This window comes from Danio aesculapii, chromosome 16 (assembly GCF_903798145.1).
Source record: "Danio aesculapii chromosome 16, fDanAes4.1, whole genome shotgun sequence".
NCBI classification, from domain to species: domain Eukaryota; kingdom Metazoa; phylum Chordata; class Actinopteri; order Cypriniformes; family Danionidae; genus Danio; species Danio aesculapii.
Genome location: NC_079450.1, coordinates 37,592,402 through 37,607,763, shown reverse-complemented (window position 1 = coordinate 37,607,763; position 15,362 = coordinate 37,592,402). Strand labels below are relative to the sequence as shown.

General features: G+C 41.0%; 1 protein-coding gene across 2 annotated transcripts in view; it reads left to right on the top strand.

Annotated features, from left to right (window-relative positions):
• Positions 1–7: 7 nt before the first annotated feature.
• deptor (DEP domain containing MTOR-interacting protein) overlaps positions 8–15,362 on the top strand; it is an 80,094-nt gene continuing 64,739 nt past the window's right edge. Inside the window, exons 1-2 of one of the 2 annotated variants that reach the window (XM_056474876.1) lie at positions 8–355; positions 592–732. In XM_056474876.1, the coding sequence (XP_056330851.1) occupies positions 617–732 (116 nt within the window). In that variant the 5' untranslated portion in view covers positions 8–355; positions 592–616. Of the gene's footprint in view, positions 356–574; positions 733–15,362 lie in introns of both variants that reach the window. The other variant, XM_056474875.1, reaches the window with a different exon arrangement.

Sequence of the window (15,362 nt, the reverse complement as noted above, 5' to 3'; positions counted from 1 at the left end):
CTGCTGAGGATGGTCAAGTTGACTCGCCCTACATGGACAGTAACGTGCTTTCAGTGCAGAATAGTAAACAATCCACAATGCCATGAAGAAAATAAATCATCTGGAGTCTTTGTTCAGGAATACTCTTCAGTTCGAATCATCGACGTGATTTATTGCACGATTTTGGGGTTCATTTTGCACACGACGGGATATAGGCTACTGCTGGCTGAACTGAGGGCACTTGATGGCACACAAAAAACACAAGTTATTCCGAGTCGTTTTGCGCTGTGATCAAGATAACATTGATGCTCTTTTATTGACACCGCTGTTATTGTTCTGCAAAGGATCAGTTTGAGGTTTCTGCATCGGAACTAAGGTAAATATTTTCACCGCTTGTTTGTTTGTTTCGATGTTCTTACATTAGCCTACATTATGGGATGTTTCGGATGATTTCATTCATCTGACCAGTTCGTCCAGCTCAAATATTAGGGCTGTCATAACAATAATCACGCCTTTTAAAATATGTCATACGAGGCGTGTTATAAAATGAATACAAGCTCAAGCACGCTGTGTATGTCAACTAATTCTCAAACAGTGTTTTTTCCTATCCAGGCGTTGAATAATCACATCAGAGCATATGATTTGGTATTCAGCGTGGATGTCAGAGATGGACGGCATCGGGAACACCATGCAGAAAAAGGCTGCTGAGCTGGAGCGCATGGCCGAAGTCCTCGTTACCGGAGAACAGTTACGGTAGGTGTGGTTTGACACCCCAATTACACCAAAGCGACGCGTCAGAACGAAAAAACCTCCCGTTGTTATGCATGAACCGCGCGCGACGTCGAAGGTTTGTCGCGTCGCTGTCTGTAGAGCTCTTTAACTTTTGCAATGTGACTGTTTAAACAATTAATTAACAATAATAGTGTGCACAAAGGCTTGTGCAAATTAAAATGCTTTATGGTATCATCCACGTGTAGTTGTCACACCCATTAGACTTTATACAATTTTTCAATTGTATTGGAAATTTACTTTAAATTCAGGTCCTTTTTATTTTTTTCTGGAATTTCTTGTAAAATATTCACCATTGCTCATTATTGTTATTTTAAAATGTATGTGCATCCTAATTTTTCAATTAAAATTGCTTCCCATCCTTGACCCCACACAAACACTTTGCACTCAGAGACTTCATGTGCACTGTGCACAGCGTTGGGTCTTAAGCCAATACGTAAATAAAAAAATAAAACAAACAGCATAACATACATTCACATTACGTGTTATGATATTGTTACATTTTTAAAGATTAAGACAGGCTTAAAATTTAGGACAGGACAGCATTTACATCTGCAAGATGTATTTTATAGCATTTGCTCATCTACAACGCGGTGGCGCAGTGGGTAACACGTACGCCTCACGAAGATCGCTGGTTCGAGCCTCAGCTGGGTCAGTTGGCATTTATGTGTGGAGTTTGCATGTTCTCCCCATGTTTGTGTGGGTTTCCTCCGGGTGCTCTGGTTTTCCCCACCCCAAAGACATGTGGTACAGGTGAATTGGGTATGCTAAAATTGGCCGTTGTGAATGAGTGTGTATGGATGTTTCCCAGTGATGGGTTGCGGCTGGAAGGGCATCCTCTGCGTAAAACATATGATGGATAAGTTAGCGGTTCATTCCGCTGTGGCGACCCTAGAAGAAAATGAATGAATAAATGAAAGCTCATCTGCAAACATCCTCAGACATATCCTGGTAGATCTAGATGTCTGTAATATAATTTTTAGTGTTTATTCATTCATTTATTTTCTTTTTGGCTTAGTCCCTTTATTCATCAAGGGTCACCACTGCCAATTTATCCCGCATATGTTTTACGCAGCGGATGCCCTTCCAGTTGCAACCCACACACATACCCTATGGCCAATTTAATTTATTCAGTTCACCTATAGTGCATGTCTTTGGATACTCGAACCAGCAACTTATTACTTCACAAAACAGACCTTTTAAATACATGTAACAAATTCTAGAGCAAATGCTGTTTAAATCAGGTCTGCTATCTGGGTTTCCTCTTTCTCTGACTTGATCTTTCTGATGATGTGTTCACTGACATGAAGGCAGGACACATGGTCACTCACGTGAGATCACATTAGAGTGAATTAGTGTCTGTCAACTTTTTTTTAGCTGTTTTTTCCTTAATATTTCATTCAGTCATATGTTAAAAACATGCTGTTAGATAAATTATATATTCAGTTGGTTAACAACCTCAGAGACAGGTTTGTCTTTCAGTAATTGTTAAACATTAATTTCCATTGAGTTTTTGCATAACCTGACCTGAATCATTCACAAAACACTGCAGAATCTCACCATTGTTATGAAGCGGACAGGAGACAGAGGTAAGGAAACGTTAGGGTGTTTATTAAATGACAACAAGGAGCACATGAAGGATAGCCAGGAGGATCAGGAATGATGTTGGGGTCTTTTCCTCCGTGGCTGGGTAACAGGAATACACGAGGATGGATAGCACACACCAGATACAGCTGACAGAGGATGACACAGACTTGGAAGGACTGGAAGACAGGACGATTCGGGTGGACCAGGAAGACTAGGAGGAATACAAAGAGAACAGGTAAGTAAAGCGTTTGTTTTAGCTGAGGATGACTACGCTGAGTGGTCGCTCAGTTGTCCGCTTTCGTCGAGACGAGCCCGGACAATGAGCGACTGGAGTGCTGTGCTTTTATCTGGTGCTCGTGAATGTGATGCAGCTGTGTGCTCATTAGAAGTCAGGTGATGGTGATCTTCGTGAGTGGGGATCGTGAGAGCCTGACCAATCCGTGACAGTACCCCCCTCCCCAGGGCCCGCTCCTGAGGGCCGACACCTCCGACGCCGTGGTGGTCTCCCTCTGCCTCTAGGCGCTGGGAACTCAGGGTGGCTCTCATGAAACTCCACCATGAGACTAGGATCGAGAATATCAGCTCTGGGAACCCATGTCCTTTCTTCGGGGCCGTACCCTTCCCAGTCCACCAGGTACTCCAACTGGCCACCACGACGTCGGGAACGCAAGATCTCCTTCACTGCGTAGACGGCTCCTTCTTCTAGGAGCAGTGGAGGAGGGGGTTCCTCTTCGTGGTCAGGCTCTGTGGAGGGAAGAACAGGATCGTGATAGGGTTTCAGGAGTGATACGTGGAATGTAGGGTGAATACGGTAGTGAGAGGGTAATTGTAGTTTGTAGGTGACGGGGTTAACCTGTTCCACGATGGTGAAGGGACCAACAAATCGGGGACTTAACTTGCGAGAGGGCAGTCGCATGCGTATGTCCCGGGTGGATAGCCACACCTTTTGTCCGGGTGTGTATCTGGGTTCTTCAGACCTTCTTCTATCGGCGGTTACCTTGCTTCGACGGACTGCCCTCTGCAGATGTTGATGAGCCTCGTCCCAGACTCTCTCGCTCTCCCGGAACCAGTGATCCACTGCGGGGACATCAGATGGTTCGCCATCCCAGGGAAAGAGCGGTGGTTGGAAGCCCAGGACGCACTGGAATGGCGTGAGTCCGGTGGAGGGTTGCCGCAGTGAATTTTGGGCATATTCTGCCCAGCCCAAATACTGGCTCCAGGAGCTCTGGTGACCACTGCAGAAGGTCCTCAGGAACCGTCCCACCTCCTGAATCTTCCTCTCTGTCTGCCCGTTGGTTTGGGGATGATATCCAGAAGAGAGGCTGACGGCCACACCTAGGAGCTTGAAGAAGGCTTTCCATAGACGTGAGATGAACTGTGGACCTCTGTCCGACACAATATCTTCTGGAATACCAAATGACCTGAAGACTTGATTAAAGATATTGTCGGCTGTTTCAAAGGCTGTGGGAAGACCTTTCAGAGGGATTAGTTTGACAAACTTTGAGAATCTATCTACGATGACTAGAATACAGGTATTACCTTCTGACGAGGGGAGGTCAGTGATAAAGTCCACTCCTAGGTGTGACCAGGGACGGTTCGGAATCGGCAAGGGATGGAGCTTTCCAGCGGGTAGATGACGTGGGCTCTTGGATTGGGCACAGTCCTTACAGCCCTGAACATATTGCCTCACATCCCTTGCCATGTTTGGCCACCAGAATCGTTGGGATACTAGCGAGAGAGTATTGTTGATCCCTGGATGTCCAGTGCCTAGCGAGGTATGTAAGGAGTGGATCAGATCTACCCGGTGTTCAGGTGGTATGAACTGCCGATGAGGAGGGCATCCCGGCGGAGCAGGGGCTTCCGGAGTGGCAACGACTGGAGGAGCGTTCCAGGTGATCGGACAAATGGAGATGTGTTCGGGAAGAATCTTCGTTGGGAGTTCTTCATGATCGTGATGCTCGTGTAAACGAGAGAGAGCGTCTGCTCTTAGATTCTTGGGTCCTGGACGATAGGAAATGGAGAAATCAAAACGTGAGAAGAAAAGTGACCATCTGGCTTGACGTGGACATAGTCTCTTGGCCTCTTTGATATATTGGAGGTTTTTGTGATCTGTGATCACCTGGAACGGATGTTTGGCTCCCTCCAACCAGTGACGCCACTCCTCCAAGGCTAGCTTGATTGCTAGAAGCTCCCTGTCTCCTATGCTGTAATTCTGCTCCGCCGGGCTCAACTTCCGAGAGAAATAGGCACAGGGATGCAGTCGGGGCGGTGTATCATGATGTTGGGATAATACTGCCCCGACGCCGGTGGTGGATGCGTCCACTTCCACCACGAAAGGAAGATTTGGGTCAGGATGAGTCAGGAGTGGGGCCCTTGTGAACTCCTTCTTAAGAAGGCGGAAGGCTGCGGCTGCTTCTTTGGTCCACTCCAGTCCTTTGGGTTTACCCTTGAGGAGATTAGTGAGAGGTGATGTAATCCTGCTGTAGTCCTTGATAAACCGTCTATAAAAGTTAGCAAACCCAAGAAACCTCTGGAGCTCCTTAATGGAAGTGGGTTCTGACCAGGATAGAACAGCCTCAATTTTCTTCCCATCCATACGTATACCGGTTTGGTCAATGATGTATCCCAAGAAATGAATCGACTTCTGGTGGAATGAGCATTTCTCCGCTTTGAGGTAGAGGTGATGTTCTCTCAATGTGTGTAGGACCTCCGCAACGTGTTGGCGATGTTCGGCCTCACTCCGGGAGTAAATGAGGATGTCATCTATGTACACTATTACAAAGTGGTGAAGAAACTCCCGGAGGACTTCATGAATGAAGTTTTGGAATACGGAGGGGGCGTTGACCAGACCGTAAGGCATGACCTCATATTCATAGTGGCCAGTAGGGGTCACGAATGCTGTCTTCCATTGGTCCCCCTCACGTATTCTTATCAGATTATACGCGCTGCGGAGGTCCAATTTAGTGAAGACTTTAGCTTCTCGGAGCTGTTCCAAAGCGGCTGGTACCAGAGGAAGGGGATATCGGTATTTTACTGTACCGTTATTTAGGACCCTGTAGTCGATGCATGGACGCAGCCCTCCGTCCTTCTTGGCCACAAAGAAGAAGCTTGAGGCGGCTGGTGATTTTGAGTGACGTATGTACCCCTGACTCAGAGCCTCCCTTATGTAATCTTCCATTGCCTGATTCTCTGGAAGCGAGAGCGGGTAGATCCTACCTCTTGGCAACTGGGCATCTGGAACTAGGTCGATCGCGCAGTCCCATGGCCGATGCGGCGGTAGCTGGGAAGCTCTCTTGGGGCAGAAGACATCATGAAAGGAGCTGTACTCCTTAGGAATGTGGATAGACTGCTTCTCAGGAGGACTCTCGACCGATGTTGTAAACAAAGAAATGGGGTTCCGACCTTGAAGAGGGAGATTTGGAAAACAGGTAGGTGTACATCCAGATCCCCATTTCTTTATCTCTCCTGTGCCCCAAGAGATGATGGGATCGTGCTTCACCAGCCACGGGCGCCCTAGAATGATGTCCATATTTGCACCCTCCAGAACCAGAAATTGAATCCTCTCTTGATGTAACAACCCCACTTGAAGGAGGATGTCTTCGCATTGTCGATGGATACGGGTCGAAGATCGAGTGCACTGGGTTATCGGTTGTATCTGGTATATATGCGAGGACGCCTCAGTACGTAGGTGGAGTTGACGACAGAGGGATTGGGAGATGAAGTTCCCTGCTGACCCGGAGTCGATGAGGGCTGTGACAAGGAGAGAAATAGAGGCAGTAGTTATTTGTACGGTGGTAGTAAGTGGTTTACATTGTTCAATATTCGTACTGAATACACTCACTGAAGTCCGAATGGGACGAAGGGGACACTCCATACGGGTGTGTCCACTGACACCGCAGTATAGACACAGACCCCGGGTCAGCCTCCTCTGTCGTTCCGCTGATGTCAGTCTTCCAGACTCTATTATCATGGGTTCTGGTTCTGGAGAGGCTGTTGACTCAGGCGATTGGAGGAGTGCAGACGAGGGGGTGATGGTGTCCTGTTGATAGGAACGGAGACGATCGGAACATCGGAGAGAATGTTGGATGAATCTCTCCAGACCCATAGTATCATCTAATGTGGCCAGCTGGATTCGGAGAGTGGGTTCCAAGCCGAGCCGGTACGTGGTCAACAACGATCTCTCATTCCATCCACTTGCAGCTGCTAGAGTGCGAAACCGGAGAGCATATTCCTGGGTAGATAGAGTACCTTGCTTTAGATGATACAGCTGCTCTCCAGCGGCTACTTCCCCATCAGAACGTCCAAACACCTCTTTGAAATACTCCGTGAAGGTAGTGATGGAATTCATGACCGGCCCGGCTTGGTTCCAGATCGTCTCAGCCCATTTAAGTGCAGGCCCAGAGAGTAGTGATACGATGTAGGCGATCTTTGACTTATCTGTGGGATATAGAGAAGGTTGCATTTCGAATATGAGGGAACATTGTAACAGAAAACCATTGCACTCCCCCGCTCCGCCTGAGTAGGGCGCTGGTCGGGCCATGGGACTGGAAGGAAGGGCCGAAGAAGAAACTGTGGAGGCGGAAGTGCTCGGTGCTGGTGGCGCGTTGGAAAGTGGAGCTGGTGGCTGTAGAATCCGCTTCAACTGGTCCACCAGCTCTTGAAAGTGATCGGGGGTGCTCATGTTGTCGTCGTTATTGGTCCGGGCTTCTGTTATGAAGCGGACAGGAGACAGAGGTAAGGAAACGTTAGGGTGTTTATTAAATGACAACAAGGAGCACATGAAGGATAGCCAGGAGGATCAGGAATGATGTTGGGGTCTTTTCCTCCGTGGCTGGGTAACAGGAATACACGAGGATGGATAGCACACACCAGATACAGCTGACAGAGGATGACACAGACTTGGAAGGACTGGAAGACAGGACGATTCGGGTGGACCAGGAAGACTAGGAGGAATACAAAGAGAACAGGTAAGTAAAGCGTTTGTTTTAGCTGAGGATGACTACGCTGAGTGGTCGCTCAGTTGTCCGCTTTCGTCGAGACGAGCCCGGACAATGAGCGACTGGAGTGCTGTGCTTTTATCTGGTGCTCGTGAATGTGATGCAGCTGTGTGCTCATTAGAAGTCAGGTGATGGTGATCTTCGTGAGTGGGGATCGTGAGAGCCTGACCAATCCGTGACAACCATCAGGTCATCCAGGAAATTTTTGTCTGCTGTTTTATACTGTAAATTCAGACATAAAACAATTTGAACAACAACTAAACTTTTCTAGTCATCTCAACTTAATCAAACTGACTAAAACATTGTTAAATTTTGTATAAATAAAAAACAAGTTGAAACCTTATCAACTAATTAAAACTAGTTAACGTAACATTAGTTGTCCTGATGTTTTTTGATATATTGTTTTGAAGTATACTATATATTGGATGGAGTTTTTAAAAATTTTATCTTCTTTTAACATTTCTGCAGAAGTCTTTTGTAATATGTTTGTGGCTCTGTCCTTTCCAGGACAGCTGCTCCTTTGTCAACAGACTGTGACTGTGATAGTGAAAGGAGACGAAAAGTGTTTAGTCAATACATCTGATTAATGATTGCTGAAACAGTACCAGACACAGCTGTCTTATAGACTGTCTAGCAACTTTAATACATAACACTTCATCAAAAATAGGTAAAAAAATAGTAATGATTCTTTGATTTGAATCAGGCTTTAGTTTAACAAAACAATACTGATTTAAGATAACCAACAACTTAAAAACCTTAAACTCTGTACTCTACTTCACAGGATGTTAATATTTTTTGCACTTCAGCTTTCTTCCTAAAGATGCCCCATCTATTGAATTATCCCCCCCTCCAAAAGAAAAAAAAAGTCTGTATCACTTTATTTTGATGGTCTCTTTACACATTTTGTTGAATTGCATTGCAATTTGCGAATTTGTTTACACTGCATCTATATGTCAACTAATTCTTAATAGATTATAAGTAAACTGTTAGATTTGGGGTTAGGGTTAGAGTTGGGGTTAGTGTAAGTTGACATGTACTTCCAAAGTTTCTTATAGTCAGTTAAATGTCTGTTGAAGCAGCAGTATCAACTGATATTAAGCAAACAGTCTACTTATACTCAAATGAAAAGTAATTGGCATGTAGTTGGAGTGCATCTTCTGATAATATATTTCAAATATATATAATATATTATATATATTCAAAGACAATAATTATAAAGATGAGACTGACAAAACTACTGTCGTTTGCAAGTTGCCTTCAATTGCTAATAACATGTCTACACCGAACGCAAGCAGCGTGACTAAACAATAAAAGCCCCTATAATCTATGACTCTGTCTAAGCTACATGTGAATTGTAAACTACAAATGATGCCCATTTCTACTTCCAACATGCTTGAAGCATTACTGACACAGAGGACAAATGAATTTCAAATGGTTCCTAGTCCCATCCAGTATAAACAGCTTTCAAAAAATCTTGTTTATTTTAGACCAGGGGGCTGTTCCATAAACCAAGCTTAAAGAATAAGCCAGGCTTGTTTTGGTAAGTAAGGGTTATTAATGGCGGATTCTGTTTCATAAATCAAATATACGATAGTTCAAACTCAATTAGGATGGCAACTTATGCTGAGAAACTAGCCTGGTCCGGGGCAGGTCAAGTTCAAGCTTAATCAAAGTAATGTTAACATTCGCCTGCCGTAATTATGATGCCATTTTAAGTCACTTAACCTCTTGATAATGATTAAAACTTTAGTCACTTAGAAGTAAATATATATACACCAAACATCTTTTAGAATAGAATGATTTATACATTTAAATTAAAACAAGTTATTGCAAAGAAAACAAATACAAACTACAACATTTCAACAAAATATTTATATATTTTTAGTGTTTATGTTGATTTTTTTTTTCCTGTTTATTAACATTTTACTTAATATTTTCCCTCAACTTATTCATTTGGGTGTACACATTTTTGGACTGATCTTTAGTTTATTTGTTGTTAGATTAATTCAAAATTTTGCTTTGGTACTAAATAATCTAAAGTACATGCACAAACATATTATTATAAAACATTCTGTAGAAAATATTAATTTAAAATACTGATCTGTGAAGGGTGTACTTTGCTATATATGTAGTATATATTTCTGTCTCGTGCTGAACCCGGTCGACCAATCACAACAGACTGGGTCATCGGTCCAATCAGCGCAGATTAGCTTCGCGCTAAGGAGGGGTTTGGGAACAAATGAATCGCTAAACGATTCATATTGAAGTCGCTGGGATAATTAGGTAAAAATAAAGGCATATTATAAAACAATGAAAGTGTTTTTTGATATTGGAGACCCCCAAAACCAAAATATGACCTTTTTAATGCAAAATAGGGGCTCTTTATATCTGATATTGAATCAAATCAAAATTGAATCTAAACATGAAAGACCCAGACCTATTATTTACACTTTTTTTTATCTATGATAATTATTGTGAGATTCAGCATACTAAATGTGTATGTGTATCAGGTGTATATAATAACATTACTTGTCAAATGGATCTTTGACAAGTATTAAAGGTATAATTTTTACCTTCCAGTTGTGTGACAACATCTGTTATTGTAGGTCACAGTGAACCAGTTTAATCTGCCGGTTGCTGGTATCACTTCCACTTTCTATGTACAGCTGACTCAGGTTTGTATAATCAGTTATCAGGCAGTGACAGCAAACCCACATTTTGCCCGGTTCACGGCTCAGGTTAACCTGATTCAGGTATCAGGCCATCAGGTTCACTTGACTCCTTTCTATGTTTGCTGCTTGTACAGTTGTAAATAATCAGCAAGGGTAAACATTCATTCATTCATTCATTCATTTTCTTGTCGGCTTAATCCCTTTATTAATCCCTTTATTAATAATAAACTTATCCAGCACGTTTTTACGCAGCGGATGTCTTTCCAGCCGCAACCCATCTCTGGGAAACAACCACACACACTCAATCACACTCATACACTATGGACAATTTAGCCTAGCCAATTCACCTGTACTGCATGTCTTTGGGCTGTTGGTGAAACCGGAGCACCCATAGGAAACCCACGCGAAGGCAAGGAGAACATGCAAACTCCACACAGAAACGCTAACTGACCCATGCCGAGGCTCGAAACAGCGACCTTCTTGTTGTGAGGTGACAGCACTACCTACTGCACTACTGCGTCACCCAAGGTTAACATTGACAGACTAAAAAAAAAAGAGATATTTTTATTTATATTAAATCAAACAAATATGAATAATAATGTATAATATTGGGCAATAATGTATAATATTGGGCAAGTAATTTATTGTAGGTACAGTATGTTTTCCAGTAAAATGAATGGAAAACAGATATACTGTTTTTTTTCCTGAATATTATATTTTTATTTTGACCTTAAAGCAACGCAGAACAATACAAAAAGAAACAAAAATTATAAAGACAGTAAAGAAATGCAAACAAAACAAACAAACAAACAAACAAAAAAAAAGACAAAATACAGAAAAAAAGATTTTAAAACCATTATTACATCATTTCCTCCAGTAATATACATGGGTCAACAAGGTTACACATAAATATCTAGGCCAGTGGCCACAGGCAATATGGTGATCCTGCAGACAATGACAGGGTTATACCTTTAAACTGTTATCCTTGGCAATTGACAGATAATTAAAAAAGGATTTCAAAGTGGCTTTAAAGCCAGCCATGTTATCCAAAACGGATGAAGTGTTAATAAAATTCTGCATATTAATTAATAAATTTTCCAGTTGGTCATCTCAGGTCTGTTTTATTGTTTTAGAGAAGGGTTATTGTAGGTAAATTTATACATCTTTTTTCATGTTAATACAGGCAAGGTGTGCAGATTTACAGGCAAGTCTGGTGCAAAAAATAAGGTCAATTCCTCGCTATTTTGGTTAGCATTTGTAGCCACCGTTTTTATTTTCAAATACAGTTTTTCAATAGAAATAGAAAGACATCTTTATGTTTTATTCGTTTTATTTATAATATTATCTATATTTTAAATGAGCTCATGTAACATTTGATGAACTGCATGCAAAACATGAAATGACCAATAACCATCATTATTTCCAAATTAATGTAGACCATAAACATTAATTTCCTCCTCGTTTTACAGGCCCACCACATTGCCGGTGGAAAACTCCAGTCGTAAAGCTGTCATTTAACTCAGGCTATTATATGGTACTGTTGCACCACGTGTGTCACATTGCTGTATTGTTCAGTGTCAGAAAGTGCCAAAGTGCACTTTAATGGTGAGAATACCTGGCTGCAGTCATGTGAGTCTTTGGGTGTTCAGTCACTTGTCTGCCCTGCTCCATTGCGCCAACTGCTCGTTGCTGATAATATAATTCAACATATGTATCTATCTGTGTCAGGACAAGATATGATGGCTGTTATAGGGTGTGTGATCTTTGGCTGCACAATTTTAGCATTTTTATGGTTTACTTGTAAATTTCAGAGTGAGCACATTGAAGTTTGGACAGTTCACAGTTGTTGAAAGATAATTCTGTCCTTTTTACACACCCTCATGTCTTTTAAGACTTGTATGACTCTTTCTGTCTGCAAAAAAAAAAAACCCACAAAAGTAGATGTTTTTCAATTTAATAAACTATTTCTGCCCACAAAACGGAGATCAGTGGGTTTACAAATGTTGTAGGACTCCACTGACTATTAATTATTTTAAAAAAAGCAAATTTTATTTACTATTTAATATTTTTGGAAGATTGCTTGATTGACTGACTGATTGACAGGAGAAAGAAAGTCACACAGGTTTAAATGGTGGCAATATTTTAACTTCTGGGTGAATGATTCCTTTGTTGGTTTTAAGTGAAGGTGTTCATTTCTTTCAAGAGTTAAATTAATTGTGACTAGGGTTTGGCCCATTGTCATAAAGTAATCTTAATCTTACTCAGAGGATTAAGTGAAAGGTGCAGTAAAGCTCTTACATAAGATCAGATGATGTAATAATGATGAATGCAATTAGACAAGTACAATACAGTCATGGTAATAACTGTTCTGAGACAAAACCGACACCAAAAGTCACATTTGCACTAAACTAAACTAAACTAAACTAAACTAAACTAAACTAAACTAAACTAAACTAAACTAAACTAAACTAAACTAAACTAAACTAAACTAAACTAAACTAAACTAAACTCCCGCATTTGTAATGATGACCTAAATTTGATGACCCTCTGAATGTTTTTTACTGACAATATATAATAATTAAATATATCATAAAGGACAGGGCCTCTGCTTTAAACAAAATATTTTATTCTTTATTAGGCTTTTTATAACTATATGAATGCAAAATGTGTAGTATATGAATTATACATTTATTCAGAGGCACCCTGAAGAGTCATAATTTCTGTTTACCTGTATCTTTTATTAGTTTATCGTTCATATTGTGAAAATTGTGTTTGTTATGAGTAACATACACATGTAACCTGCTGAGAATAAGTGAGAATAGGTGTTTAATGCACATTTATGCATTGTGTCATATCACTCAGCTTGTATTGTGATTTTTTTCTGGAGTGAAAAGATGCCAATAAACTTCAAAAACTCATTTGTTCATTCAGAGGCTGATGTTAACCCTTCGTACTCTGTTTCCATTACAAACCTTGAGCATTTTATCTAATTTAAAGAGCCCCTATTATGCTTTTAAAAAGGTCATATTTTGGTTTTGGGGTCTCCAACAATAGGCAGATATGCATGCAAGGTCAAAAAACACTTACATTGTCTTATAATATGCATCTATTTTTACGTAATTATCCAAACGACTCCCATATGATTTGTTCAGCGATTCATTTGTTCTCAAACCCCTTCTTAGTAGCGTGATGCTAATCTGTGCTGATTGGTCTGTTGACCCAGTCTGTTGTGATTGGTCGACTGCGTTCAGCGCAAGACAGAGAGAAATGCCCAGCACGGCAAGCTGAACTATTTTGAAACTTGACCGCTGCATTTGTGAAGGAACAGCTGATGGGGGCCAAAGCAACGACAAACGTCAGTGGATCGCAGGCTCACAACCGTGTTTAAATCTGTAAAGAAAGCTACACGTCGCGTTTCAACATGATTTTTTCAGTTAAATTCTCAGATTACGTGACTTTGAGGTAATGGACATGGTTAACATACTTAACCACGCTGGTTGAACTGTCAGTTTTGACAAACAGAAATGGTGAGCAGGAGGAGTCTGCTAGGTTGTAATAACTCTTCTAAAACCCCCTTTCCCGGCTGGGTCAGTTGGCATTTCTGTATGGAGTTTGCATGTTTTCCCCGTGTTTGCGTGGGTTTCCTTTGGAGGCTCCGGTTTCCCCCACAGTCCAAAAACATGTGGTATAGGTAAATTGGGTAAGCTATATAGTCCGTAGTGTATGTGTGTGAATGAGTGTGTATGGATGTTTCCCAGTGATGGGTTGCAGCTGGAAGGGCATCCGCTGCGTAAAACATATGCTGGATGAGTTGGCGATTCATTCTGCTGCGGCGACCATAGATTAATAAAGGGACTAAGCCGAAAATGAATGAATGAATGAATCGTTCCGAATGAAATGCCTACTTTACTACATCCAATCAGGCTGCAGTAAAAAAAAACAAGTCACGGTCACTGTATCACGAGAAAAAAATAATAATGATCGCAGTTTCTGGTTCATTGGGACTTTAAAATCTTTTGTAACATTGCAAGCTTTAGATCAGGATTTTTTCAGATATGTCTGTCTCAGGATGTACAATGGGTTTATAATTTGTTACTGAAATTAAATCTCTAGGAATGCTGATTGAACTTTTTAAAATAAAAAATATAGATGTAGTAATTCATTGCTGAAACAATACCATATGCTGAATATACAGACGTTCTTGAGCATACAGCAGATAGAAATATCTCAGTTGTGGACATTATGTGGAGGGATGAGGAAGATGAAGTTTGTTATAAACAAGGTGCAATCTAAACAACAAAAACCTCAAAATTAAAGTAAAAATGTCACAATCTTAATGTTTGAGATTTTGAAAATAAATGTTAAGATTACCAGCAATCCTGAATTTAAGATACCAGCAATCATGTATGTTTTTTTTTGTTACTTATGTTGGTATAATGTTCAAGAAGTACAACTGTTCTGACCTGAAATGATAAATTGACACACACACACGCACGCACGCACGCACGCACGCACGCACACACACACACACACACACACACACACATATATATATATACATACAGTTGAAGTCAGTATTATTAGCCCCCCAACACAGAGAAGATTTTCTTAACACATGTCTTAACATAATTGTTTTAATAACTAATTTCTAATAACTGTTTTATATTTGCCATGACGACAGTAAATAATAAAAGGGTGTTGAATTATTTTTATTAATGTTACTTGGTCTCATTTATAGGCGTCTCAAGAACTATGAAAACTTACTTTTACATTTTTCAGAAACTTGGAACATAATTTGGGTCTGAAGAGGTTAATTCCTGCTTTTGTTTTCATGTACGTTAAAGCTTCAAAATACAACTTTGAATTCACCTGTCAGTATCTTTTGTGGTTTACAGATATCTCACTCCCTCCGAGGTAACTACTCCCCCACTTCATGGCAATTTCTCAAGTTGTTAAAATATTTTTTTTGACAATTTAGGTATATGATTATTTAGCATGTGTGTATTTTAGAGTACATCATGCTGTGTGTGTGTGTGAGAAAGAACAAGCACTGACACAAGCTGAAATTCACCACCATTCCAAATATAGTCAAAACTCTGCTTTTCATTCTAAACATCTCTCTATTTCATTCAGCTTCAACAAGGGTTGCCAGGTCGGTGTAACAAAATCAGCCCAATTACTAATCTAAACTAGCTCATGGGTGTGGTGGGAAATGGTAAAATCTTAAAAAAAAAAAGTTATTTTAGAATAAATGTTCATGGAGTGACCCAGGACATTTATAGCTCAGAGAATGTAGGTATGGAGGTCAATTTGTAAATAGTGTGTCGTGATGTTACAG